This window comes from Cadophora gregata (genome assembly GCF_030347475.1).
Source record: "Cadophora gregata isolate MNR1 chromosome Unknown scaffold_10, whole genome shotgun sequence".
In the NCBI taxonomy this organism is placed as follows: Eukaryota; Fungi; Ascomycota; class Leotiomycetes; order Helotiales; family Ploettnerulaceae; genus Cadophora; species Cadophora gregata.
In genome coordinates this window covers 421,856-449,162 of record NW_026695933.1, presented here as the reverse complement: position 1 = coordinate 449,162, position 27,307 = coordinate 421,856, and the positions used below count along the sequence as shown (strand labels likewise).

At 47.6% G+C, this 27,307-nt stretch overlaps 10 protein-coding genes across 10 annotated transcripts; 4 read left to right on the top strand and 6 right to left on the bottom strand.

The window, feature by feature from the left end:
• Nucleotides 1-1,316: 1,316 nt before the first annotated feature.
• Nucleotides 1,317-1,664, bottom strand: ONS95_001512 (uncharacterized protein; the record flags this gene model as incomplete). Its single annotated transcript, XM_058494713.1, has 1 exon — nt 1,317-1,664. One exon carries the CDS (start codon nt 1,662-1,664, stop codon nt 1,317-1,319), a length of 348 nt encoding a protein of 115 aa, XP_058355020.1.
• A 260-nt stretch (nt 1,665-1,924) lies between these two features.
• ONS95_001511 (uncharacterized protein) lies at nt 1,925-3,053 on the top strand. Its single transcript, XM_058494712.1, has 2 exons — nt 1,925-2,922; nt 2,980-3,053. The coding sequence occupies exons 1-2, from the start codon at nt 1,997-1,999 to the stop codon at nt 3,020-3,022; spliced, it is 969 nt and encodes a 322-aa protein (XP_058355019.1). The 5' UTR covers nt 1,925-1,996; the 3' UTR covers nt 3,023-3,053.
• A 2,000-nt stretch (nt 3,054-5,053) lies between these two features.
• Nucleotides 5,054-5,592, bottom strand: ONS95_001510 (uncharacterized protein; the record flags this gene model as incomplete). Its single annotated transcript, XM_058494711.1, has 2 exons — nt 5,054-5,410; nt 5,473-5,592. The coding sequence occupies 2 exons, from the start codon at nt 5,590-5,592 to the stop codon at nt 5,054-5,056; spliced, it is 477 nt and encodes a 158-aa protein (XP_058355018.1).
• A 3,139-nt stretch (nt 5,593-8,731) lies between these two features.
• On the top strand, nt 8,732-10,071 carry ONS95_001509 (uncharacterized protein; the record flags this gene model as incomplete). Its single annotated transcript, XM_058494710.1, has 3 exons — nt 8,732-8,808; nt 8,910-9,095; nt 9,243-10,071. The coding sequence occupies 3 exons, from the start codon at nt 8,732-8,734 to the stop codon at nt 9,529-9,531; spliced, it is 552 nt and encodes a 183-aa protein (XP_058355017.1). The 3' UTR covers nt 9,532-10,071.
• Nucleotides 10,072-12,289: 2,218 nt separating this feature from the next.
• ONS95_001508 (uncharacterized protein) lies at nt 12,290-13,644 on the top strand. Its single transcript, XM_058494709.1, has 2 exons — nt 12,290-12,632; nt 12,700-13,644. The coding sequence occupies exons 1-2, from the start codon at nt 12,538-12,540 to the stop codon at nt 13,436-13,438; spliced, it is 834 nt and encodes a 277-aa protein (XP_058355016.1). The 5' UTR covers nt 12,290-12,537; the 3' UTR covers nt 13,439-13,644.
• A 1,751-nt stretch (nt 13,645-15,395) lies between these two features.
• Nucleotides 15,396-15,850, top strand: ONS95_001507 (uncharacterized protein; the record flags this gene model as incomplete). The annotated part of the gene is made up of 2 exons (XM_058494708.1): nt 15,396-15,672; nt 15,804-15,850. The coding sequence occupies 2 exons, from the start codon at nt 15,396-15,398 to the stop codon at nt 15,848-15,850; spliced, it is 324 nt and encodes a 107-aa protein (XP_058355015.1).
• A 1,038-nt stretch (nt 15,851-16,888) lies between these two features.
• Nucleotides 16,889-17,901, bottom strand: ONS95_001506 (uncharacterized protein; the record flags this gene model as incomplete). Its single annotated transcript, XM_058494707.1, has 3 exons — nt 16,889-17,001; nt 17,067-17,491; nt 17,561-17,901. The coding sequence occupies 3 exons, from the start codon at nt 17,899-17,901 to the stop codon at nt 16,889-16,891; spliced, it is 879 nt and encodes a 292-aa protein (XP_058355014.1).
• Nucleotides 17,902-18,913: 1,012 nt separating this feature from the next.
• On the bottom strand, nt 18,914-20,851 carry ONS95_001505 (uncharacterized protein; the record flags this gene model as incomplete). Its single annotated transcript, XM_058494706.1, has 3 exons — nt 18,914-19,591; nt 19,658-20,022; nt 20,113-20,851. 3 exons carry the CDS (start codon nt 20,849-20,851, stop codon nt 18,914-18,916), a joined length of 1,782 nt encoding a protein of 593 aa, XP_058355013.1.
• A 990-nt stretch (nt 20,852-21,841) lies between these two features.
• ONS95_001504 (uncharacterized protein) lies at nt 21,842-26,132 on the bottom strand (the record flags this gene model as incomplete). Its single annotated transcript, XM_058494705.1, has 3 exons — nt 21,842-22,058; nt 22,125-24,314; nt 24,373-26,132. 3 exons carry the CDS (start codon nt 26,130-26,132, stop codon nt 21,842-21,844), a joined length of 4,167 nt encoding a protein of 1,388 aa, XP_058355012.1.
• A 54-nt stretch (nt 26,133-26,186) lies between these two features.
• ONS95_001503 (uncharacterized protein) lies at nt 26,187-26,815 on the bottom strand (the record flags this gene model as incomplete). Its single annotated transcript, XM_058494704.1, has 2 exons — nt 26,187-26,198; nt 26,273-26,815. The coding sequence occupies 2 exons, from the start codon at nt 26,813-26,815 to the stop codon at nt 26,187-26,189; spliced, it is 555 nt and encodes a 184-aa protein (XP_058355011.1).
• Between the last annotated feature and the right edge of the window lie 492 nt (nt 26,816-27,307).

Here is a 27,307-nt window from a genome sequence, read left to right as displayed (position 1 = left end):
GCCTGTTCAGTTCGAAATCTACTGGAATGAAGGCTGTTTGCTTGATCCCCCAGGTGGCGGCCAGATGTTGCCGAACAATGCATTGGGCTTTAAAGGATGTGGACAAAAGCACATGCCAGAACTTGCTGATAGACAATTACAAGAAGTGTAACAATTTAGGTGTTGGGGGTATCCTCTAAGCTGCCGTTAACACACTTTTGCAGGGTGTAGCGCTAAAGTGAGGCGCTAAGGTTCTAGTAAGTCCTTGAATTACAGGGCATACGCTACGCTCAGCCCCTAGAGAAATGTGGGTTTTGAACGGCAGCTTAAGGGATACAAGTAGGATGGATGTCTGGTCCCTGAGTTCAAACCGGAGTATGATTAGCTGCTGTGTTGAAGGGAAGATGTATGGAGGCGTCATTGAATGGCTGAACGGGCGTGGAAGATCGTCCTGGGATGAAGGAATGGCTGGTACCTATATTATTCATGTTGAATTGAGATCATCACTCCAGATTCTTTTCAAAATCAGCATGTTGATGAGAATTTGAGAATTGCAGATCTTGATAGGGCGAAAGCACATCACAATCAGGCAGTCTCCGACCACCATCTGCTGTCTCAGCTCTGTGCAGTCAAGCCAGTATGTTCAGCGTTAACCCTCTATTTTCTTCGCTTACTTTAGCGAGGGTCAAAAGACGAGAACGCCAGAAGAGAAAGACTCTCCAAATAAATGAAAATGACCTTGTCAAAGGAAGAGATTTGGCGAGAATAGAGAATGTTTTGTTTCTAGGTATACTGTCTGGATCATCGCCCAGTGGCCGAAACAGCAAAACTCACAGACCAACCGCGGTGAGGCGGATGAGTCCGACCGAGAAGCGATTAGTCTGTTAGAAACCATAAGCTTGTTACAGATTTCAAGTGGCATCACCGTGACGTAGAAAGTGGGTGCTTGTACATGGCGTGTATCTTCTTATTTGGGTACAAGTAGTAGCAAGAATTTGCGAGGCGACTCGGCTGGGCGAGTGAATCAGGTGCTACCCAGGAAAACCACGATAGTTGTCAAGCACTCATCTCGACATCTCATATAATCTCTCGATTGCGTTTTCAAGAACCTCACATTCTCTTTGAATTAAATCATGCGGGATGCTAGTACCCAAGTTCCAGTGTCACTGCTTGGTACCTCGTTATGCAGAAAATTTCCCTTGCTAAACACCGAGAGTGGCTGATACCCTATGCCCAAAAGTAAAGTCAATCCTTGAGATATGTGAAATGCGGAGATCAGTTGTCGGCAATGAACCGGTGGTGAAAGCAAAGACAACTTACATCTTCTTACACACCAGTCAAAGATAATATATGTGATGAGTGCCTGCACCATCATTGATCCCAGACGCATATTTCTGACAGTCACAATGTGAACCCCATGACGATGCCATGTTTCTGATGCCCAGACTATCTTCATCTTGACGTTCTCTACCGTCGTGCGTGTTGTCTCCCAAGTTGGGCTCAAGGCACGGAGACATGAAACAGATGAATCTGGTTATTGATGAAGAAGTGAGAATATATTTCTTGGCGTATTTCGAGAGGGATACAGAGTAATTTGCTCTCAAATTGCGGGTAGATTCGGTAGCAGACATGGATTCTCTCTTATAGCGTGGCCAGTGAAGAAAGCAGTTCGGACCTTTGAGCATAGAGTACTTGAGTATTTCGAGATGTTGATCGTTCGATCTATTATGGGTGGACTAAAAGTTGGATCCTGCTTTGTTAAGTTAGTTGTTGGATGTTGTCTATTCAGCTAAACAAAATTGGATTCGCGACCAAGCTCAATGAGCATGACGAAGTAGCCACGTTTGAGGCTGGTGTGGCGCAAAAGCGGTCTGGGGTCGGCTAGCCTGGTTTAATCACGGCAATAGCTTCGTAAGTATTTAAGCCTCCCCACTCACACAACAATCTATCCACCCACACTAAACTAAACACTTTTCGGCCCGGGCCTATCATCACCATACCTTATACCTTATACCTTATGGCTATCGTGCGCAAGTGGGGCGAGAACCACATCAACAAATCCCTGAAGCAAATCCATCCAAATGCTTGGCTTATTGGTGATCTCGTACTCTATCGATCAACCTTTCCTTCCGAGACAGCTACTTGGAATGACGAGAGTGATAATTCAAGCTATACACTAACGAAGGCACCTACTCCATTGCCTTCTGCTACCACACCGCCCGATAGCCCCTATATCAAGCTGGTTCATGAAGCTGGCGATGCCTCTGTTGTCTGGTCTATAGGAAATAATGCCTTGTGCAAAGTCAGGTACATCGAGGAGGGAGTCACACCTGAGTCAGTCACGTTGGATTTTGTCCGAGATCAACGACCTAGTTTCGAGGTACCGAAGGTTCTTCACCATGCTTTCGGTAATGACCGATCCTACCTCTTTCTCCAGAGAGTTCCAGGCCGGACCTTGGACGCTGCCTGGCCAACTTTGAACGAATACTGGCGTCGCCACTATGTGAACGCTGTGGTTAACGTCTGTAAGGAAATGGCACAGTGGAAAGGGCATGTTTTTGGCGGTGTGGACGGTCAAAACATCCCTGAGCGATACCTCCTCAAGCCCCACGCTGTTGAGGATTTCAACTCAGCTCATCTTCAGGCAACATGTGAGGGTATGGGTATGGACTGTGCAAACCTCGTCTTCAGCCATGCTGACCTTGGACCCACGAATATCATCGTAGAGAATGAGCCGAATGCCGGGAAAGTTGGGATTATCGATTTCGAAATTGCTGGCTACTTTCCTCGAAGCTGGATCAGGACTAAGTTTCGGATATCCAGTGGAATGGATCTCTCCCGTTCTGTCACTGATGACCCGTACTGGTGGAGAAGAGAAGTTCAAATCGCGCTTGGAGCCAACGGATTTGACGACGTCCGAAAGGCTTGGGAAGATTGGCGGAGGTACCAACCATCCAAAACCTAATTTAAGCATCCATATTGATCTTACTGCTGAGATAGACTTCTGGAAGACAGACACGGTTACCGCCCTCACATAGAATAGTCCTTGTCTTCACGATAGAAAATGTATCCCATTGTTTGAGAGAGTGTCTTTATGATTGCCTTATAAAGTGTCTGTATCCCTTGAAAGACCTGCGACATTCCTACCAATGAAATCCCATGCTATCAGGAGTGCTCAAGTGGTTGCGATCCTTTTCATGAACCCTGCCATGCCATCATATGTTTCCATGCGCAATCGAAATTGGTAGCGGCTTTAACAGCTGCTTGGGACAATTATTACAGCTCCATAATTCAGAAAGAATGGAGTCATTTCTTACATTCTCTGCATTTGAGCTTACAGAGTGACGGGAAGATCTGCGCCGCATGTACTTCCATCTGCCTTGATCCCTTCGCACGTTATCTTGCCTGTCATGTTATTGAATCCACATGACGGGCAGGCCGCCAAGTCAACAAGCTCACTATAGATGACGATTGCCATTGGATTATATGAGGATGATCTTGGAGTGGTCGAGGCTGAGACGAAGAGCAGTGGTACTGTTGTGGAGGAAGAAACGTGAAGTCTGCGCAACGGAGCCAGTTTTGTCCTTTTGCAAGTTTCCGGGGAAGGGCAATAGCTTTATGATGATTCACTTTCAGAAAGATTGGGTTCAAGAGGAATGCTCTTCAGCCCCCGAAGACACGAAGCCCTCGTATGACTCAATTTGAACGCATACTTGAAGGAGGGTTGTTCTGAACCAACCGTTGAGAATCTGAGGGGTGCCAAGATTCGAATGCAGCTCTTGACTACTCGGCCTCGGCCCTGCTTCCGCTATGTCGGACAGTCAGTGCTACATCACATTCACTGTATCCGAAAGATACCGCAGCAGGAGCAGGGTTTAATGGTGTGAAAGAAGATTCAAGGAGTTCAATTGGACCTCCTCTGGTTGATGCGACGGCAAGCAGGCCCAGGAGGCCAGAAATTTCGTGAACTTTGCGCCAATAGACTTTCGATTTTGTCTCGTCTGTTGGTTGTGATTAGGCAACCTCAGAAGACTCAAAATGATGTCACGCGTACAGTATTTGGGATTTATGGAGAAAAAGAACAAGAGATTTGATTGCTATCTTGACGCAAACAAACACAGCAGATTGCTAGGTGTTGACAAGCAATCGCGTTCAGATTTTAATTGCGCTAAATGTCTGATACTCATTGCTTCGCACTCCTTCGCTACTCCAATCAAGGCCCATTCAAAACAAAAATGCCGAGTCGCATCAACAGGAGCCTTCGATCATTATTTCAACAACGACAACGCCAGAACGGATGCGACCTGCGATGCCTCGAGTTGCGCAAAATCCTCGCGGAGCCAACAAAGGCTGGGTGCCTCCGACTCTATTGCTGTGCCGTTGCCGGTCAAGTAGAACACCAACTTGCCTTCTCTCGGCTATACGCCATGATAATGAATTAGCCTCGATATATACATATCTTACGTCATGAGCTGTGACTCCGATACCAACAGTCTACCTTGAAGTCAAGTATTCATAGAGCATGCAGGTTCTTTTTCAAGGTTCGAAGCAGCGCATTGATAACAGCATTAGAGATTATAGCCGAAACTGATCTGGTTCATGGAACGGAGTTGAAAGAGCGTTCACATCAGAACAGTGCTTCTCGATTCTCGACTATTTGGTAATGCTCCGACTTCATAGCATAGTAATTTGCCTCAAGGAATAGGACATTATAGGTAGGCAAGGAAACCGCGATCATGATTTCAATAAGGAGCGTTGACGTGACTATCGGCAATTTTAGTTCCCCAGCCAAATATTCACCAGTGTCTGCGTTAAGTGGGCGGCTTGGTGTTGTTTTGAGATTGTACTTCATTCGTCCATGTGCTTGTAAATTGCAGGGACGATCGGAGGACTGAGCTTCACTGAAAGGAGCGGAATGGCATAAACTCCACTGTCCTATGTACTCTAGTATCGACCATCTCCCCAGCAAAAACAAGGAAATCATCATCAGCGCCACAACACAGACCTTTTGCAATCTTCAAGTCTGGCCCTCAAACGATGGTTATGTACATGTAGTAGACAGTCTGTTCTGTGTTTACCAAGTGCATGCGGTATCCGCCCATCCAACGTCGGCTTCGAGGCAGCCAGTACCACAAAAGGTAGAATCATCCCTCACCTGCCTCATGCACCGTCTCTTACCACTGTCCTCATAGAAGTGTGCCCTTCGGTTTCCCCAGTCCATGCAAAACTCCTTAACTGCTGGTATGTAAGGCACTCGGCATCCTTCGTTGGGATTAAAGTTGAATGATCGACCGTCGTTATAGTACCACTTTCCCGTGTTGTAGTTGCAGCCGAAGAGGGAACATAGTCCTGTGATATCCCATCGATCCGCTTGGACTGTTACTGCTAGCCCGGTGGCGAGCACCAATAATGGGGTGCTCAGACGCATAATCTGATCAAGTCTGTCAGTGGCTTGTAATAGAGAAGACACGGAGAGTAAAATAGATCACGTACTGTCAATGAGGGTAGAATAATACTCTGAACTTCTTCGCCAAGGTTTAGGAGGTAGTTGAAGTAGAACTTATTGGTTTGATTTGCGTCTTGTGAATGAATGGATGAGATGAGAGAAAGCATCTTTTCCTTCGAGTGAAATCACAGAAGTATTTAAACAGCTTTGTATTGTCACAGACAGCATGATCCATTCGTCGGGATGTCCGTAAATGGTTCTAGCAGAGGACATTTATTTATCCCTCCTTGAATGAGTTTCGTATATTTCCTTCCTAGGTTACCCTTCCAAGATATTGAGACTCACAATGCGTGCCCAGATGCGGCGGGCTCGAGGTCAAATGAAAGAGAGCGAGCGGTGAGGGGCAGATCGTCCAACCAAGATATGTCTGTACCGAATTTAATTGGAATCTGTAGACTGTAGGAGCCTGGCCAAGCAATCCAAGATCAAAAGCCGAGTAGGTAGTGGTATGAGGTACGTATATTGCCTGTGAGGGCAAGATGTCAACGCGCCTCCGGCCCAGGAGTTTCTCGTGGGTTCCGGATGTACGGAAATACGAATGGCTTCGGGTTTTGACCTCGATACCTCGATATGGGGCTTTATGCTCTTGGCAACGCACGCTAGGTACGGGCCGAGAGTTGCAATCCGAACCTCAATTTGTGCGTTACTTGGTGTGTAGTATATCGGAAAAGATGAAGCTTCGCCGCAGAGGAAGCATGGCATAAGTGTTATTCCACGAATGGTTGGTCTTCACTGACTAAGTACGTAGAAATTCAGCCAATAATCTGCCCCCCACTAGAATACTTTCCGCGTTCTCCATGGAAACGAATTTCCTTGCTTACGAGGTGAAGGACTGTAACCCCACAAAATGTACGTGAAGATACGTTTTATTGTGGGGACTTTACGAAGCACCCAGTCTGCTATCTGACTGCGTAAGTAATCAGTCAATATTCTCCCCCAATATATAAGTTACATGGCGGAGTAATTGCAGGATTTCTTACATGTAGTTTGGCATAGCTTTGCTTGTATGGAAAACACAACATCGAAAAGTTGGAAGGTACCTCCATTCAAATTCAGGTCTCTATGGTAAGATTCAAAAGTCGCAACCACTAGAAGCCAACATTTGTTTGGCCATGTATGAAGTATCTTTGTGAAATTACACCAGCAGTCGCACGGCTTTGGGCCAATTAACACAGGAGTTAATGCTAACGACACAAAATCCGTTCAACAATCATATATCCATGGCTTTTCTGACAGGGATGGGCTTCACGAATGTCACATACCTGAATTCTGTTAGGAGTTGCATGTCAGCAGAAGCGTGAATGGAGCTCTCTATTTTGAGACATTCCTACCGTGGCTCGCCAAGTGAGGCTTGCTGGCGCCGGCATTTGCGGCTTTTAGATGTCCACCAGAGGTATTAGACCGTCGGAGCATTGTACATTTTGGGCCAACTGGCCATCAAAAAGATCAGAGATAGCGCCTGGGCGCTATCACAGGCACCTACATATTTCCTCTCGAAAGATTTGCGTGTTGCAAATCTGCTATTGGACGAGAAAGTGTAAGCTCCGCAAGTAGAGCTTGAGGAACAAAAACATAGGCTAGAGGCTGCTCTTCAATCGTAGAGCCCAGACAATTCCAAATGGCATTCTGTGGTGGACCTCCGAATTTGCTATGTGCTGCAAAGGAGAGGTTATTCAGCAACGCAAATCTCGCTTCACTGTTTATATGTCAATAAATCATTTAATAATCACGTGGTACCAGGATGCGGTTCATAAAACTTTCAAGATCAATCAGAATACTAGTTTGGAATATTTTATCAAGTTGCTGTAATGAGAGCGCCTGTTTACTACAGATAAATTAACGTATATTAAAGTAAGTACAAGAGTTTAGGTACCTCGGACTTTTCATGTTTTAATACAAAGTTAAACACTGACCTTTTACTACTTACTTTCGGAAAACTCGGAAAGGAGACCTACTTTTGGAGGGGAGGGAGACCTACCTTTGGAGGGAGACAGAGGAGGGAGACAAAGGAGGGAGGGAGACGGAAGGAAGGAAATAAGAGGGAATATTAACTTTATTAGTTAGAAAACTCTTAGAAATATAGATAGTAGCTGTATTTCCCTTAAATTGGAAGTAATATCTGTATTTTTACTTTAAATCTTTAAAAATCAATTAGAATCAGAGGATCCAACTGAGAAAAATACAAATAATTAACCAAAATTCAGACGGAAAATCCGTCTAAAAAGCCTGTTTACAGATAGTATCTGTAAAAAGTGCGGATAGTGTCTGTTTAGAAACGCCTGTAAGGTAGTTGTCGGGTAGTGCAGGCCTGCGATGGCCATGGTAGATATCTCAGCAGTGGCCATGGTGATGAGTCGACTTTAATGGATTTTTGCAAGAAGTTGTGAGTATATTAAGAGTTCGTGTGCGAAAGTTCGAATGGCGGAATGGCAGGTTGAAGTGAAGTCAAATGGCATGAACTGGGCGGCAGATTCGTGCGTATTTAAGCTTAGGTAGATTATTTGCCCATGAAGAATCAGGCATCCGTGGCCGAGGAATTAATCAAAGCCTCCTCACCACAGATGAGGTGATTCATGACGTCGGAAAGAGTTGGTTGTTGGCTGTTGGTTGTTGGTTGTACTCAGTGAAGTTATCTTGTGGACGAGCTGAAAACATATGCTATTCAAGACTCGTGATAATACAACAGCTGTTAATCGTAAACGCATCGAACTTGATCAACTGTGTAGAAAATTAATTATAGTATATGTTTGTAGCCAAAGAACATTCGTTCTTGTTGAGACTAAATGTATTATTGTATGTGAAGTGTGGTGACGTTCTCGCATGTCAATTGATATCTTACTTCACCGAGCATGCGAAGGCACGTTCGGACGATGCACGCACCTAAAAGCGGGCGGGTCGAGCCTTCGGCAGGAGGTAAGTTAGTGTTTCACTGCTCCCCCACTAAAAAGCAATTGCGCATGCGCTGCTGTAACATACGCAGGTGTGCCGGTGAAACACTACATAGGTACCTTTCGGCAGGCTTTCACAGGCTTCAACCCAGCCAATTGATGGTCATGTCGTGAGACTAAAGGGGCGAGGAACACTAGCCATGTTTAGGCTCCTCCAAATTCCAGAATTTAAAGACCCAACGTACTGTGCTGTAGGAGTAGCTCCTTACCCATCAGCCATCCAAGCCCTCCATCTTCCCAGCCAGTGAACGACTCCTACTGGTTAACTAGGCCATCATCACCAACTACCATCATCGCTATGGCACCACAGGTTACAAACTGGGAAGAGTTGACTTGGCTATCCGAGGAATTCCACCCGGAAACTGGCGAATTCTGGTACACAATGTTTGCCGTCGTCGACAATTATACCATATACTTTGGCCAGCTGAACATTCCCAAACTCGAGATCTCATTCAACAACTCACATCTGCGCTGAGTCCAATCCCCGACGAGGATGTCTTCCCGGAATGGCCGCGTTCTAAGGTGACTCTCACCCAGGCTCCAGAGGAACTCCCTGCCAACGTCTACATCAAGCGACCGAGCCTGGATTCATATGGCGTGTTCAAAGAAGACAATGACCTGCATCTCCTTCCCAAAGGGCTGATGGAGGAGGCCCAAGCCATGTAAGTGCTTTCCCAGCACCCACACCCGAATATTATCCGTTACTATGGCTGCCAAGTGCGGCGAGGCCGCATCACTGACCTCGTCCTTGACCGACATCCCAACAACTTGTCAGAGTATCTCAAGCATGGAATTGGGACAATTGATAGGGAACCCTTTCTGGAGGCCCTCGAGTCGGCCATCCATCACCTGCACTCGCTCAATTGGGCCCATAACGACCTCAACCCCAGAAACATCCTTGTCAACGAGGCGGGTATGCCGGTTTTGATCGACTTTGGCTCTTCCCATGAGATCGGCAAGAAGCTGACAACCAGCCGGGGGACCAAAGGATGGATCGACGGGGATATGAAGGACTATACCACGTCGGAGAAGCGCTACGACACACCCGCTCTCGCCAAGATTCGTGTGTGGCTTGACAAGCAAGTATCTGACGATTAGCTAGCTCTGCGTACTCTAGAATGATATTGAAACTACTTGTTCAGATCAAATCATGGTCTGGAGATTGACCATACCGGGTGGTTGATGAGAATGGGTGTGGTCTTGAGACAACAGCTCCTGGATTTATCTTGATGAAGTCAACCGAACCAACATGAGAAGGTGGAGGTGATTGAGCAGATGGATGGGCAGGCAGAGAGGACAGTCGAAGATCTATCAACATGTCAAGCTGGCATCTGGGATGTTTGTATTTATGTAAACGGCGATGATTCGGTTCTTTTAGACCTAACAGGGCAAAGATAAAGCTGAAAGTTCTTCTGCGATATTCCCATGACACAAAGTCAATATCGAGCTTGGTGCTATGCGAGTTCTGTACATGGGTTTTGAAGTGCTGCAAGTGTTCGAGAACAAGCGCGTTTCACCGCTAGATGACGACAGTCTAACTTGGCCAGCGGATCTTTTCCTTGAGAGTGATTGCATTTGGCGTGAGTAGCGCGGTGAAGTGCGTAGGATCGGTTTGACGAAATTGAGAATCAATAGAAGGTCTCGTGAAAAAGATAGAATGAGGTTAATTTCTTGTCCTCATTGCCTGTAGAGCTAAAGTAATACATACATTCTCTTATGGTTCTCGGACCTTTTCAAAAACCGATTCCTGTTTTCTTAATCCTCATCGAGCAATTTCTCCAGAACAAGTAGGGTAGACGTTAGCATAACAGGGATAACCAAGAGACGTGATAAAGACTGTCTTCTAGCTAGATTCCACGTAATATCCATACATCTTTCTACTTCTGTAGGGTTGAAGTCCTCTTCCACTGAGGGTGCTTTCGGGACAATAGTCCGACATACGGGTCTGAGAACGGAAGAGAACTGCTCACAAAAATGAAGTTTATGATCCCAATGGTGTGCCAGCAGGACTGTGTCGATGCTGTGAAGACATACTGAATTCCAAGGTGCGCTCTAGAGGTACTGTCATTTCTTCTTCACAATGCCGGCAAGCCAGCATTTGCAATGAAAAAATTAGGGTGCGCTCACAGGAGGCAGTGTGATACCAGGAGCGCAAGTCCAAAAATTGAGCTTCAATGATGTGGGTTTGTGTCAAGTAAAAAACTGACAATATAACCAGACGGCCGTAGCCTAGCTTCAGTGGTGTGGGTTTATGTCATGTGAAAAGCTGACAGTTGTAGAAGAAAGAGGAGGGAAAGGTGGAAGGATGGGTGCGAACTTATGTATCGCCGTGGGAACGCTAGGAGCGGAACAACCAATTATTCGGTGACTCGCACGGACCTAAGGCTTTGTCTCACCGCCTTGTTCTGCCACCACAGTACATTTGTTGCATCTTCATCAAAAAGTATTCATGACGGGTAGCAGGGAGATATCAATCATGATAAATTTACCAACGACTCTTCGCAACAATGACTCCAAGATTGCCTTGGCCGCTGAGGTAAATCAATGCATTTACGAGTAGACGGTTGGGTCACGTAGTATAGATATTTGGGAGATTCAGAAGAAGCGAGTGTATTGGGTTGAGATAATTCCTAGTTGACCTCCAAACTTTGTCCAAGAGATTCCGTGGGGTATGCTGACACCCTAGATGTCGTGATCTCTTACTATACACGTATAAAGATCAATTTGAGAAGTCTCCACTCACCTCTCCCTTTGTGCTGTGAGGAGACGGCTATGAGTGTCTTGGACATCGATCATCATAGATGTTGGTTGGCGCGAATGTCTGACCAGCAGTGTTATGAACGCAATGCGACCCGCAGTCTCGCAGACGCTCGTAGTAATCAGTATCACCTCATGAGAACATATGTTGACGCCAATGACACATTATAAATCCGAGGAAGCTACAAGCGTCAGGCAAATTATCCTCGAAATATGAAGGCATAAGTTACTCTGCAGATATGGTGAGGTGGAAGTAGTAGGCAACTCCGTTGCGATATTAGCAGCTTGTCGTGTCTTGTATTGTATGTAGTCAATGCCGTGTGAGCACACGAATATCATGATGTGAGGAGCTTTCGTTCACTCTGGCGCTTGCGCGTCACAGGCAGCCTGGCTAATTGATCGACAAGGTCGTCGGCGATGATACCCCCGCTCAGGCCTACAGGTATCCCCTCAACTGCCAGAAACACACTTTTACAGAGTACAGTCGCTGAAGCGAGGCATTAAAATGCGAGCGGTTGCCTGTACTACAGGGCACGTGCACTAATTTTGGGCCTGCTCAAAAGTGTGTTCCGGATAGCAGTAAAGGGATAATATCTCCAAACTCCCTGTTTCCTTATCACATACGACTATAGACGAGTGGGACCTGGGTATCTCGTCCGCTCTGCCTTAATATAAGCACAAGATCCGCAGATTAGTAGTTAAGTAGGTGACCACCAGCGAAAACCTGCTGTTGGATAATTTCTTATTAAGACTTTTAGAAAAGTTTCTTTTAGAGAGACTTTGAAGGAGGTCTCTGTCCAGGTAAGTCTTCCCCCTTCAGATAGGTCTCCCTCCTCCCTCCCCTCCCAGGTAAGTCTGCTCTCTCCCCCCTCCGAGTGTTCCGAAAGTATATACAGTGTCATGAGTAGTAAAATGTCTATGTTTAACCTTGCGTTTGAAACATAGAAGGTCTAAGCTACGGAAGCTCTCCTACCTGCCATTGACATGTGCATTTTCTTTTTTAAATAAGTTTATAGCAGGCTTTGTCTGAACTTTGTCTGTACTTTACTACTACCAGGAATACATACAAGATACAAAAAAACTATAATTGTTGTCCGCATGAGAAACTCCGCAAGGCAGAGTGTTGCGTAGGTTGTTGCAGAGAGTACACGACATATATGTACGACCTCGTCCCCTCTCCCTTTATCTCTCTCTCACTCTATCCCTCTCTTTCTCAACTCGATATTCACCACGAAACCCGACTTCCTTACCAACAAACCAGGGTAACTGACTTGCTGAGAATACCTTTGCTCAACCCACTTGCTACTATCCCTTACTGAGCTCTCCAAAACGCAGGAACCCAGTACAATGGCTCCTGCACAGGTTGTCTCCTTCAATCCCTCAACTATTCCGGGCCTCGGATGTCCTCTTAGCTCGACTGATCTGGACATCTCCCGCTTCACGTGAGTCTAAAAGCTGCCATCCTTAACAACCTCTAGGCCTGTTGCTGACTTGCCGTCTCTGTCCCAGCTATAACGGCCTTGCTCGCGTTGAGGACGTACGCGATCTCAAGAGCACGCACCGTGAACATATCATTGCCTTGCTCGGCATCATTGACCGTCACTCCATGGGCAAAATCTTCGGCATCCACTCTGCCCATCGCCACGAAGAGATCCCCGTTGGCACCGTTCGCCTTGAGGAAGATATGAGCATTCGAGTACTCTCGCGGACCACTCCCGCTGCGATGGATGCCATCAATCCCGACACCTTACACGCTACGGTCTTCCAATTCATCAAAAACGCCTATGTTGGCTTCGAGTTTGCCAAGGGTGCTTCGCCCACTGCCGGAGCCAAAGTTTCTCCAGAGTTTCTCACCGAAATTGCCAAGTATCTCACCGACAACAAACTTAACAAACTCTTAGCCCTGGAGGTGAAGGACTATTCCAAGCTCGATGCAGGTGGCACAGCCGAGATTGAGGTCCTCTGGGGCAATACCAGCCCTTTCACCATAGTTGTGCCCATCTCCGACTTGGCTAATGTCGATGGCCTAGTCCAGACGGGCTGGAGCGTCCCTTTTGCTGGCTTGGCCACTGACTCTGACCCTCCAGCGGGCGAGTACTGGAATGCGGTTGCTTCGGGACCCCGAAAAGGCAGTCACGCAGTCTTTGTTGATAGTAGCGAGTCCGTGACCTCCGAGGGGTTGGTCAAGGCGCTCGTTGACCATGGTGTTTTCAAAGCCGGCTTGCTTTCCCCGATGCTGAAGGTTTGAAGGTTGAAGGTTTGTCTATGTCGGCACATAAGCACACATGTTCCCGTTCGAAGTCACACTCTGTCTTGAAAGTCTAGTACAGGAGCGCACTGGAGATAGTCAATAGTTATTAGGGGGAGTTAGCAAATGCGTATTTCATATGAACTGATTTTGCAGCTATACCTTTTTTGACAATTGCACAGAACTTGCATATGCTCTAGATTGATTTAAACAGTTAGCAGCTGAGTTTCTGCTCTTCTCTAGAGTTGAAAGTTTTAAGTTTAATATATATACACTTTTATACTAAGACGTACGTGATAAGAGCGGCCTTGACATAGTAAATGTCCACTTTCCATTGAGTCAGTTTTGCAAAGTACGTAGAAGTATATAGTTGAGAGTTCGTAACTTAACCTTTGAAAGTCAAAGCACAAGGGTCCTAACTACGTACTTCAGAGGTAGGGATCTCTTAGGTTTTCTGAAGATACGTCACTCCCTTGGTAAGATTTCCTAAGAAGGTAACTTTTCAGAAATGCGAACTCTTGAACTTTTTTGCTAACTCCCCCTATAATTATGCATTAATTTCACTTTATCATCTAGTGGTGAACCGAATACTTGATCAACTCCCCAGTCACGAGATGGATTCTCTGAATTGGAAGCCTAGGGAGTCATGGGATCCTCAAGGGGCTCAGCTCTACGAAGGATTTAAGTGGGTTTCCTTAGATATCATACCATCTACTATTATGTTGAATAAGCAAGGGCGTATTATGATAGCTGATTTAGGCGTGGTGGATATATTAGCGAGGAAATTCTATTATACAAAGTGATTAGGATGGATCCAGTGACAAGGATATATTCACTACGTCTTGTCTGTCTGGTATTAGCTCGAAATATTAGTACGATGACACCTTCTAGTAATGATTTAAAAAAAAAACAAGTTATGATCAAGCAACAAACAAGGCTTGAGCGAGTGGATAACACGACGAAAGGACCTGCTCGTGTATATTGCTATTGGAGGTTTGACTGTTTGGGAGGATCTGCTCTACACGGTCGGTTGAGGGGAACATCATCCCTTGATAGTATTCCAGGCTGGCAGGGTGCGTAAGAATACGCAGACCAAAGCGTCTACATTGAGAACATGTCTCTCATGCGTCCTTCCTTTCTTGATGTTGGGTTAGAATAGTTCACATGCTGCTCATGTCATGGACATGCGAGCAAGCACGTAGGGGTTTGATGTTAGCTATTGGACACGATCTGGCTGTGGAAACGAGCAGGGCGGTTACAAATATATTGGATTACGGAGTGAAGCATCGCGATGTATGACCACTGAAAGTGCTGAGAATCCCGGGATCAGAAATGTGGTGCTGGTGGATTTTGAGCGTAGTTGCCAGTTCTTCTCGAGATGTTGCCTAACTGGAAGTGGAAGCTCACGACCGTCTGATTTTATTTTCGCTTGGACGCCAGGTAACACCGCTCCTGCTGCAGCCAATGCCAGTCACATCATGCTTGGGTGACTCACGTATGTATATCAGGTATTTTTAGTAGGGGTCTACGCGACTAGTTCCTAACTGGACATCGATGCATAACACCATTCAATTTATTAACGCAGTATTGCGTTGGATATCACGCTGAGGCTTATTGGCGCGCTCCACAATTGGGCAGGGTGTATTGGATAGCTGTTCCTGAACTTTCTTCGAGAAGACGCGGGCACCAATAAAAGCAAGCCACATACCAAACAGGGCACATGAGAAGATACGGAGGTATATCACTGGTGTGCGAATTCTACAGAACAGGTGGGGAAAGATAAGGGATGGCCTTGTGCATATTGGCTTCGACGTTTGCCTGTGCCCATATGAAAGACTTTGGTGCTACCAATTCTTCCAAGTCTGAAGCCTTCAGACAGATGTCAACTCTGTATCAGTATCTACCTCAATTTGCCTCATCTTAATTTCTATCTCGGTGTGGCCTACACGTACCTGACATGTGTGTCATCCTCTCAACACCGTTCAAGTATAAAACCTGCACTCTCAAGGACCAGGACCCCCACATTTTCTACAGCCAGCGAGCGATCACGCAAGAGCTGCCCAATATGAGCCAGGAAGTCATTGACAAGTTGGACTGTCAGAGCACAAAAACCTTGACCCTCACCATGGGCGACCGCGTCTGTAACAACACTGTCGAGTGGAACGACGTGAGTTTTGGGTCGACGTCAAGGGGGGGTCGGTGCCCCGAGTGTGAGCGTCTGCGTATCTACGACGGTAAGTGATCGCCCTGATAAGAGTTTTTCCTTGGTCCTAAAGCCGTTATGATAATTATATGTGTCCTCTGAACTTTTCGTCCTATCACACTACACATCGAGTGGAGAGGCTAAGGGTTCATATATGAACAGATTCCGCTCAGCACCAAAATGCATTCTTTATGGAGTATGACACCTAGGAGAGGACCTGGAAGCCTGACCGTGGGCTACTGCGGTTGTTCTCCGCGGTTCGACCTTCCTTACCGTTAGTGCCAATGCGATTCTCGCCTCCGATGCTTTTTTTAAACTTTGTATAGGTTTCCGTGTGTCAGTTGGATATCAGGAGAAGGAATCGAGTCTCGAGCTTCTAGAAGCGAAATATATATACTTGATAGATGGCCACGAGGAGACGCGTGGGGATTATATCCCGAGATTAAACTACCATTTCTTGAGTCGTGGCTTAGTGCTAAACTGCTATTAGCCAAATAATATGTTGTTATATTCCCTTGTCTCTCTTCCAATTTCTACGTATTCTTCCTAATATGTTCGTATCCTACTCCAGGACGACCAAGCAGATATACAAAGATGTGATGATTTTGAGTCGACGGTAATGATTCTATATCTGTAGCTTTGGGCCAGAAAAGTGAATCCTGATTGCGAGAAACAAGCATCTTTGTCCCAGGCTTTAATATCAAATCCAATCAATATAGTATCCTCCTTACCAAAAGTGCCGGCCGACATCTTATATACTAATGTCCGCAGCTTTCTGATTTGTACTTCTGCTTCTACCTCTGTGCGCGCCGCTGCCAATGCTTTTTGTTGTTGATTTGTGAGCCTATCCGGATTTGGCATTCCAATTTTAGGATATAAACTAGAGTCGTCGGACTCACAGTGTTTGGTGAATATTAGAAGTGTTGATTGTCTAGTGGCAGCTATATTTGTATGATTGTTTGGGGGCGACGCTTGGATTTGTGAATTGCTAGGCTGATACATGACTGTGTTGCAGCCTACAGTGGCGCTAGATAGAGTCCCCAAAGTCAGGTTTTGGGGACTCCAGTTAGCGCCTTGGCATAAGCGCCTCACACTGTTTTCTAGTCTCACCACACACAGCTCAACGCGTCGCACATTCAAGTAACTTGTCTAACAAAATCAGCAAACTTAGTACAAGCGGATCTTACCCGTATTACCTCATCTAGTGGTGTCGGATTTCGCTTCATCTCAAGCTTAAGCCCAGGCTCTTACAGCATTTCGAATGTGACCCATGTTACCGCAAAGGTGAAGATGAGAGCCGTTGTAAGAGCAAGTCGGAGGCCGGGTAATGGCAACTTTGTGGAGGATAGTGATTGAATTTCTATTGATAATTATTTCATCTCAATCAGCTTGGTCGGGACATTGAGTATAGTAGGCTATACATACCCAGCTCTGCTAGTGCGTCGCGAGCTTTGTATCCCGGAAGTTCCCAACATTCCTTGATGATACATCTCAGCGGCAGCGCTACCATCGATAAGTCAGGAAACTCCCGGTCACGCAAATGCCGGTAGATGTCCCGGCTGCTCTGACCGTCGAAGAGCCGTTCCCCACGGTCGAGCTCGTAAAGGACTGTACCAAGGGCAAAAATATCATCCTCCGCCGTCGAATAGGGGTTCCCATTACGCTGCGGATTTGAATATCGCACACCGGCGCTGATAGTGGGGAGGATGCCTTCCATACCGGACCCGGCGAAGTCGCATAAGATCAGCCTGCCGTCGTCATGGACGAGAAAATTATGAAGCCCGATATCACCATGCACAACGCCCCGGGAATGTATGTAGTCGACCGCCGATACGGCCTGGTAGGGCCAGCTAACAAGCGCGTATCAGAGCCATTGCTCAGCATGGACTTGACAAGGAAAGAGGGGGAATATCACGAACCAGCGTCTCTCTGTCTCAGGAACGCAAATGGTATCTAGCTTACCAAAACAAGCCGACAGAGTTCCACGAGGGTGGTACTCTAACAAGAGGCCACTGCGCAACAGCTCGCATTCTGGAGGGCTTCTACCAAAATATTTGAGGATGTTGGGGTGTCCCTGGCCCCGGTTCTGCAGGTGCTCATATATCTTCCTCTCAGAGTCTTGGTCCTTGTCCAGCGGAGGGAAAGTTTTGACAACGACGTTTGTGCCCTTGATGTGGATGACTATGGATGATATTCCAGTGCCTATACCTTTCAAATCGTCCCTTTTGAGGGTGGCAAAGTCGAAGGGGAGGCCGTCCATAAAGTCCAAACGCGACCGGGGAGCACGAGATGCTTAGGTTTGGACGGTTGGGATTGAAAGAATTGCGAAATGCATCTAGGTCTACTTCTATAGATAGCACCAAACTGTGCCCGCGTCGAAGTGATGCTCGTGCTCGCGATGGGCAAGAGAGGACGTGGACGGTAGGAGACGCGCCGCTCCCGATTGTGTCGCATCCCAGCGCGAGTCTAACTACTTTAGGAATTATGCAGCACTAGTGCTATATCACATGACTCACCGCCTCTCTGGTGCCTGTTGCGTACCCCCTTCTTCCACTTTCACCAAGCGAGCTTCTGGGTTGGTCAGGATAAGTTTTTTGGATGTTCGGAGCAGGCAGAGGAGATGTCTGTCTTGAAGCTAATTACAGTACAGCACTCCGTCAGAAATTATTAGCCAAAGCCAACCAAATACAGTAGGCGAGAAAATCAAGACGAACCTCACCTCACAACTCTCCCTCACTTAAGGATAACTCAACAAGTACTAAGTGTACAAGGATAGAAATAATACTAAAAGAATTGTTGAGTCTATGGAACAAAATACGCTAGGAAGACACACTTCACATGGCCAAGCAAGACGCCACCACCACCAATTGCATCGTGGGACTTTCCTTGCCTATCCTCGTTTCATAGAAGCGGTCTAATTCTCACTGTTGTAGGTCACACGTTGCAAGCAAGATAAAAGTACTCCTTCTCTAGCTGCCATTGTGTTGTGTACAGTCTTGAAGCGAGAATTTACCTCGATCGATAGAAGAAGAAAAAGTGGTCAATGAAGAAGCAAGTTCTTTTTTCTATTTAATCTATCATTTTTGATGTTGTGTCGTGGGTAGTAAGCTTCCACAGCACTCAGGGAAGTGTTCGTGTTCATTCATCTCATCTCCCCAGTCTCATTCGTATCGTATCATCCATCCACTCTTTCAATCATAACCACAAGCATCTCCACGCCAACATCATCACCCTCCCCTCGCCCTGATCCAAGAATCTCACCCCCGCTAAACCTAAGGACTCAACCTCTTCGGCGTCCTGGGATAATCACACACCAAATGCACACTCGGCAAATTCAGATACCACGCAACCACCCGATCAAGACCAATCCCACCACCACCATGAGGCGGCACACCCACACTCCTAAACACATCGACATACTCCTTAATCCCCGGCTGATTCGGATCCAGACCCTTCGCTCTAATCGTCTTCTCCAACTCATGCGGCAAATGCAATCTCTGCCCACCACTCAGAATCTCCTGTCCACGCATCATGAAATCATACGCATTCGTCACAGCTGGGTTTTCGGGGTCGGGCATAGCATAGAACGGTCTGGCATCGATCGGGAATTTATCCAAGACGTAGAAATCAGTATTGAATTTCTTGCGGACGAGAGCGCCGAGGGCTTTTTCTTGCGGGGTGGACATATCTTCAGTGTCTGAGACGTTGACGAATTCAGGAGGACCCTCAGAGCGTAGGAGGGCTTGACCTTCGGCGAAGGTGAGGCGGACTTCTTTTCCTGGTTCGGGAAGAAGGAATTCTTCGGAGGGATAGACGGTGCGGATGAGTTCTATTTCTTCGCGGTAGGAGGTGCTGAGGCCTTTGAAGATGTAGAGGAGGACACCTTCGAGCATGTGGAGGACTTCGTGGTAGTGTTCTTCGATTTCCATTTCCAGATCGAGCCCGATGAACTGTGTTTGTTAGTACGAGTTCTACTCTTCACGTAAGTATGGGGACGGAAAAATAAGGGAGTTTACCTCAGTCATATGTCTAGGCGTATTGGAATTCTCTGCTCTGAAAACTGGTCCCACGCAATAAACTCGCTTTCTACCACCCGCAATCTCAAATTGCTTATAGAATTGAGGCGACTGAGCAAGGTATGCCTCCTTCTCAAAATATGGCATTCTGAAGACATTGGCTCCTCCCTCAGAAGCAGCACCAATGAGCGACGGAGGATGGAACTTCTTGAAACGATTCTGCTTGAGGTATTCACAGAAGAGATCTTCGACCGCGATACGGATATCAGCGATTGCTTGGCTGACTGGTGCGCGCTTGTGCATAGCTGGGTTGTTGAGATGGGTAGCCAAACTGGCAAGGGGTGTGCCTTCTGTGATGGTGAGACCTGAATTATGTTAGCAGCTCTCTCTCAACCTAATATATTTCCAAGCTCTGTGAAGGAAGAATGAGAACAGAGAACCGGAAATAAACCTACCCTCAACTTTCTCCTCAATAACCTCCTCCTCATCCAGCCTCCCCACAGCTCTACTCGCAGGCCCCAACCCCAAACCCAACATCTCCGGCGCCGCAGCCACCAAAAACACCTTCGTCAAATGCAACTCCAACCCACTAACCCTACAGCTCTTAACCGGCTCAAGCGGCTTCTGCACACTCGCCTCCACCACCACAAAACTCTCCAACTTCAACCCCCCAATCCACTTAACCATCTGCTTACTCACCACCCCCTCACTCCCACCTTCCTTACCCTCCTCTCCATCACCATCCTTCTTCTTCTCCTCCGCAGTAGCAGCCACAACCCCCTGCACCGTCCAGCTCCCCTCCTCCCTCAACTCCACAAACGCCATCTTCGCACCCTGCATCCTCGCATTCTGGATCCAGGCTCTGACCCTCACAGTCTTACCGACATCATCTTCCCCAAGGTCGCGGAGATGTACGATCGGGGAGGCGAGCTTAGTGGTGTGCGTGATGTGGCCGTAGTTGTCCTTTGCGTGGTCGATGGACGAGGCGGCTGATGTCGCTGCGGCGAGGGCTTCGCGCTCGGCGGCCTTGCGTGCTTTTTCCGCTTCTTTTTTGGCTTTGGCTTCGGCTTTTTTGGCGCCTTTTTTGGAGGGTTCGGCGCCTTCTGCTGGGGGAGGTGGAGGTGCTGCTGCTGAGGTTGAAGTGGTGATGGTGGGGTCGGTGGGCGCTGAGGTGTCTTTGGGTTGGTCGGCCATGTTGGCGGAGGGCAGCAGTTGTCTTTGAGGTCAATTGGTTGCGGAAAGGTTTGTAACTTCTCTTGGGGCGAAGTGAATCGAGGTGTTGTGAGAACACAGCTTCTTGTATTGAGCTGTTGACAATGGATCGCGAGGTGAGGTTGGGTGGAGTCACTTCAGAGTCAAACGGCGAGAGAAGTGCGCTAGCAACCCTAGTTTTTGCTAAGCGAATCTCAGCCTCGTTTTACCCCTCGCACGAGGCTGAGGATACCTTGGAGGTGGTACGGGTGGTTGGGATCATGGTTAGGACTGAGTATGATACGGGACGTTGCGTGTTAAGGTATTGAGAACCAGTCGACTGATAGGGATGCCGTTGTATTTTCATCTCTTGGATATTACCTTGCCTGGTATTATGCACGAGGCTTTTTTGAATAAACATCATGCGACATCGTCAGTACTCAGCACTTCACATTGCCTGGATCTCACCTCACATCAATCACCTCGATCTGTACACCAAAAAAGCCAATCTCATCATACAACGCCATTAATTATTAACCACCCATCTACTACCTACTTTACAAGAGCCTTCCAAATATGTTCGTCCGATCGATCAAAGATCGCATCAACGTTCTCACTTCCACTCTGCATCGTTCCAGCGCCTCATTGCAACCAGACCAAAACCACGCATCCACCCGTTCATTCAAAACCAATCGCAAAGAACAACAAAGGACGGAACAGACCGACGTAACGCCACCCATATTCGATGTACCCTTAACCTCGCCATGCAAGAAACGAAGAATATCAAAAAGTAAGTAAGTGAGGTTCGAAGAAGTAAGATGAGGGAAGGCGGATAAGGAAGAAATCTGATGGTAAGACGCATACATCCAAGGCCGTTAGAATAAGTGAAGTACGTAAGAGAACAACCTCTGTTTCTCATTTTTCCCCATCCATTCTATCCAGTGCTCAAAAGCAAGGAAAGCTTTTTCCGTAGAAGTGAGAAAGAATTACCAATTAGTATTCCTGCACAATGGCAGGTTTCTTCTCAACACATGTGAAGAGATTGATGTGCGTGTCGCTCTTTGCTGCGCATGCAAGCATCATGCGATGAGGATGGAAGGATGTGGCGGATATAGGTGTGACGCCGCGGAGGAAGCTGGAGTAGGGTTCAACACGTGAGAGTTGTGTGCCTTCAAAGTTGAAGACTTTAACGGTGTGGTTCGTTGTTCCGCTGGGCATTGTTAGCTTGGCGCGAAACAAATTTGCAGGGGCCAGATGAGAGGGGTGAGAGACTTACACAGAGAACACAGGCAGATGTTCATGGATGCTTGCCGTGCGGAGACCATCATTTGTAGTCTTAATTGTGCGAAGACACTTATCCATGCGAATATCCCAAAGCTTGACCTTGCCATTGATGCTAGCGGAAACGAGCTCTCGCTGACCACCTCGCTGCATGTGCACAGCTTTGATCCAGACACCATTATTCTCATCTTTCCATTTCTTGACCATGGCTTCTTGAGGTCTATTCCGTGCGTCAAAAACACGGATTGCACCGTCTCCGAAACCAGCGACGAAAGTATTGCCAGTCATTTGGTCAGACGTGAGTGATGTAACGCAGGAGCCGGAACGGGCATTGATGTCAACGACACAGAGTTCTGGGGCTGCAGCCCAGACGCGGATGACCTTGACGTCTCCTGCCACAAGGAGCTTACCGGAGACTTGTTGCCAGTCGAATACCGTTCCTGCATTCACATTGCTCGGAACAAGATGAGTTAAGGCTCGCCATGCTGAAGCGACCTCAATCTTCTTTTCAGAATCATAGTTTCTATAGATTCGGATCACACCATCGTCGGCGCCAGTCAGTAGGAATGCTTGGTCATCTTCGTTGATGAACTGAAGGCCTGTAATTTTAGAACGCTCAGGATTGCCGTTTGAGAATCTGTTGAGTCTACCAGACTTCTTCCAATCCCAGATGCTGATGATGTCTCGATCATCTGAAACGGCTAGATGGTCCTCAAATTGATGAAATGCCATTTTTGAAGGCTGACTTTGGTTGTTGAAGAATCCTGCAGGCGTGGTCCACTTTCCACTTCCAGCAATCTCCTTCTGTGGCTGAGTTTCGCGCAGAATAGCTTCATTGCGCGATCTCCTCCATAAGCGCTCATTGTAGTCAGTGCTACCAGGCTCCTCTGCCTCATTTGGCTTCATCTGAGGTTCTCGGAAGTATTCGATTGACCACTCGAAAAAGGTACTTTCTAAAGGTATCATGGGAGGAGTGGAGATATCGCGTGGATGATAGTCGCCAGACATCGGCTCCTTCGCTGCGTGGTAGACTCCGGGTGTTGGAGGAGGGTCGTTCTGTTCAGCAGCAGGGTTAAATTCAGCCGGTAGCCTGGACCGAGGATTGGTGGGGCCCCGTAGACTTGGAGACTTGAGAGGGTGTCGACTGCTTACACTATCCGAGGGCGAGTTGTCGGAACTGGATCCACCAAATGGTAATGTAAACAAATAACTGGCCGTTCGTTTCAACAGTCCAGGGGTAGGTGGCGCAACATTGTTCACCTCCTGTCCCATAGGTGTATTAGGGCGAACATCTGTCGTTTGTTTTGACTGTTTAGTTGCTGATGCTGCTGCTCGTGCATCAATCCTCTGCATATCTTCTTGCATCTGTAGGACGCGCTCAGCTAGTGGAGACTGCAGCAGGGCAGACAGTATGTAGTCCATGATGATTTTGGCATTTCGCCCGACCTCAGGATGAGGATCTACCGACATGATGATAATATGCTTCCAGACAGCGGCAAATATCGAGTTGTGAGCCACGCCATGAGCGGTGGCCTTGATAGCGCCGGTTCCATCCCGATTGGCTGGTCTCGCGTAATGTAGTCCCATCTTGTGCTCCCTGCCATCATTTGCAGGTGGGAATAGGCGGTATTCTTTCTCTTCCATCATGTACTCATAAGCAGCAACGAGGAACTTGTTTTCGTAGCGGTGGATGAACTTCGAGAAGTATACCAAGAGCTCCTTGCGTACCATCGCATTTCCATCGTTGGTCATTTCCATGACGGTCCATGAGATATTCTCCTCAATCCGTGCCACTTCGTCAGTGAGATCTGTGATGCCCAGGAATGTGGTCATGGCGTAAAGCATTGCAGCTCTAACCTCACAACACACGTCTCGGACCAAGAAAGCCAGCTTAGATGGCGCGTTCTCGCGAATACCCCTCCACTTCGCGTCTGGAAGATCTTTCCACAGCTGACTGATGCAAAGACATGCCCATTGGCGTAGAAGAGGGTTATCACCATTCTGGAGGTGGATCAAACAGTAACTCATAATCTCTGACTGGTTGCAGACAGTCTGGCCTTGCTTATAGCCATCACATAGTCTTGCTAGGATGAAAGCACACATAGCTTTATGCTCAAGACTGTCAACCACAGGAAGTCCTTCTGTCGGCTTCAGAATTGCCGCAAAATACATGTAACCACTGTCTCTGTAAAATTGTTAGCAATTCTCTTCGTTCCTCAGTTCCAAAAGCGGGTGCAGCTTACTTCAGGAGATCGGTTTGGCAGGTAATATCAACAGCCAAAACTCTAGTCCAAATGAACACCATTACCGGCTTCAGCTCATTCGCAGCAGACTGTAACAGCTTCAAAACATATGGGAAGATTCCAATGCTCAGAGCCAAGTTCACTGCCCAAGGACCCATATCCAAGAACTTGCCCAGGAGGATCAATGCCCGAACACGGTGCTGTTGACTTAGCAGAACTTGCAGAACAACTGGAAGCTGGTCTGGAGCCTTGTGTGTCACAGCTCCTTGCGTCAGGTAGACTTCAAACGCAGTCAGCTGCTCAGTGAAGAAACTCGAATTCTGGAACTCGTAGTCTGGTCTGATTCCGTTCTCCTTGTCTTCCAACATGGGCAATTGGGAGAGAGCCATTTCTACAGCCAGATCCCAGCTCTCCCATAAGGGATGTTGGTGGGTATCTGGAAGCTCGGGATACGATTGAGGATGGCAGTTGTAGGCAGCCATGATTCGCTGCGACAAAAGGAAGTTTCTGAATAGAGCTGCGACCATCAGGTCCTGTCTGAAGAACTTTCGAAAGAGAGGACGAGGCAGAGTAGTCCAGGCAATCGTGTCGGTGATGGCAGTAAAGATCCAATTGAGCTCTCCAAGCGGTGTTCGTCTTTCCTGTAATCTTCCTGGAAGCTTCTTGGCTCTCTCGGGTGTGATTTGAGATGGAAGTGGGTTTTGAAGGACGAAGAACCATAGTGCCATCTCAATGGGTGTAGTAAGACAGCATGAGAAGACATCTGCTGGTAGTAAGGGGTTGGTAGGGAGGTTCTCCTTCACACCACAGGCTGCTAGGTGGATGTATGGCTCGAAAGCTTGGGTGATGTAATTGGGATCCTTGGCAAGGTTATCAGCTTCCTCCTGCTTGTGCTTTTCAACAAAGCGGTGGAAGTTGTTGAGAATGTTGCCAGCGTCTGAACAGTCCCAGACATAGAATGTAGGAGCCTGTAGCCAGGTTTGAAGGTCGTACAGGGAAACTGGGATGTACTGTGTGTAGTTCTTGTTGAAGACCCAGATTTCTCCAGATGCAGTTGGCTTTGGGACACCATGACCGTTGTAATGAAATAGTACCCTCTCCTCCTTAGCATTTCTTCTTAGAGACTGCGTGAACTTCTTCGTCTCTTCCACAGATGGGTCAAGGTACTGCTTGTACCGTGTACGAATTGCAAGTGTCTCGTACTGGGCTTGCAAGGCTTTTCCGATGATCTCTAGTGCCTTTGCAACAGGAGGGGTCGTGGGATCTTGCCATGCTTCCATTTTCGCACCTGGGTTTGTCTTGAGCTGGTCGGGAGGTTCAACTCCAATGTTCAGACATATTGCCAACGCAGCAGAGACAGTCTTCAAACGATCTTTCATTCTCCAATCTTGGAGTTCGTAACTTTGAGACTTGGGCTTGGGATTACCATTTGTCTCGTGGCGTTTGTCTGTAAAGTACATGTACCAATTCTGTAAGTCACTGTCAGCATCCAAATCTGGCGGTACCCATTTTGACAAGAGCTTGTGAAGTCTCCAATGGTTGCGATTCTTCTCGTAGCGGAGTCTTTGATTCTCGACGATGGAACTCCGACGCCTCCATTGCTTGAGGTCCCTCTTCCGACTGGATTTGACCTCCCTAGGAATAGCCAAAGGAATCGTGAAGACCGTGGTCAGTATTCCTGTACCGCCTTCTGTTGACTCCTCTGTCATGCTACGTCCCCCATGGTCGGTCTCCCAACTCCAATTCTCGAGATCTTCCATTTTGAAAACCGTAGACAAACAAGATGCAGAGATGGGCAGTCCAGATGAAGTAAATCAAATGAAAGGCTGTCAAAGCGAAATGCAAGACCAGGTTATATGATAATAGATAAGGTTGGACATAAATGGAAAGAGCAACCCACATTAGCCAACTGAGAAACATATTCCTCGGACGCATAGTGATCCTCAAAACCATGCCTCGCACCCCAATCATGTATGTCCTCGTCCGCCGAATCCTGTTCTTCGCCCCGAGGTCCAAAGTCGCTCTTTGCTCTCTGCAACAAAGGTTTAGGTCTCCGTCTCACGATGTCCGTCTCCGAGTCCTCTTGGGAAGATTCCGTAGCTCCATTCGGCGCAGAGTTCGGTCGTGCTTGGAGAGACCCTCTCCTCTGTCGCGCAAGCTCATTGGCATTCGATGTACCTGTACTAGGTGTGGCAGACTGTCTGCGATCGTTGTCGTCTGGTGGATGCCCATTACCATTGACAGGCTCGTTGCTAATTGCTGGCCGGTGGCCCATCAGAGGGGAGTTGCCGTTCTGGATAGGCGGTTCTTGTCGCAAGAGCTGGGCTTGTCCAGCGGACGTGTAGCTCTGTGGTCGCGGAGACATGTTAGAAGGGTGAGGAGATTGTCGCGGATTGTACTGTTGCGCCCCATGCTGCTGCTGTTGTAGTCCGACAGCTGTCATGGTCAAGACCGCAGCTCCCTCCTCAAGGGCTGGAGCTCTTCATGTGGTTGTCGTTTGGATTCGGGGAGAGGTTTCACCGGCGGCAGTTATCGGTGGCTGTCCTGATACTGTAGGACTTGAAGTTAGATCGCGGAGACGGGTCTCAGTTGTGGTAGGTTTCGGTGACGAAAAGGTGAGCGGTCAACTCGACAATCACCAGATGCTAGGCACGCAAGGCAAGGCAAGGCAAGGTGAGCGGGCCGAGGATTTAGATCACAACGCAGCCCCAGATACCGGTACCTTATCCCTCGCTGGCACCGATCGCTTGCAAATATCTGTTCGGTTCCAGTCTACTCTGGCTACCGGTCGCACTGGCGGTGGTCGTGTATGCAGAGCGATTGAGATTGAGCACAACAGAAGCTCCTCTTCCCTCAAGGCTCACTTCGTCATGTACCTAGACCGCCCCAGATTTCCGCCGAGATCACGAGACAAGCAGGGCAGGACAGGCTGCCG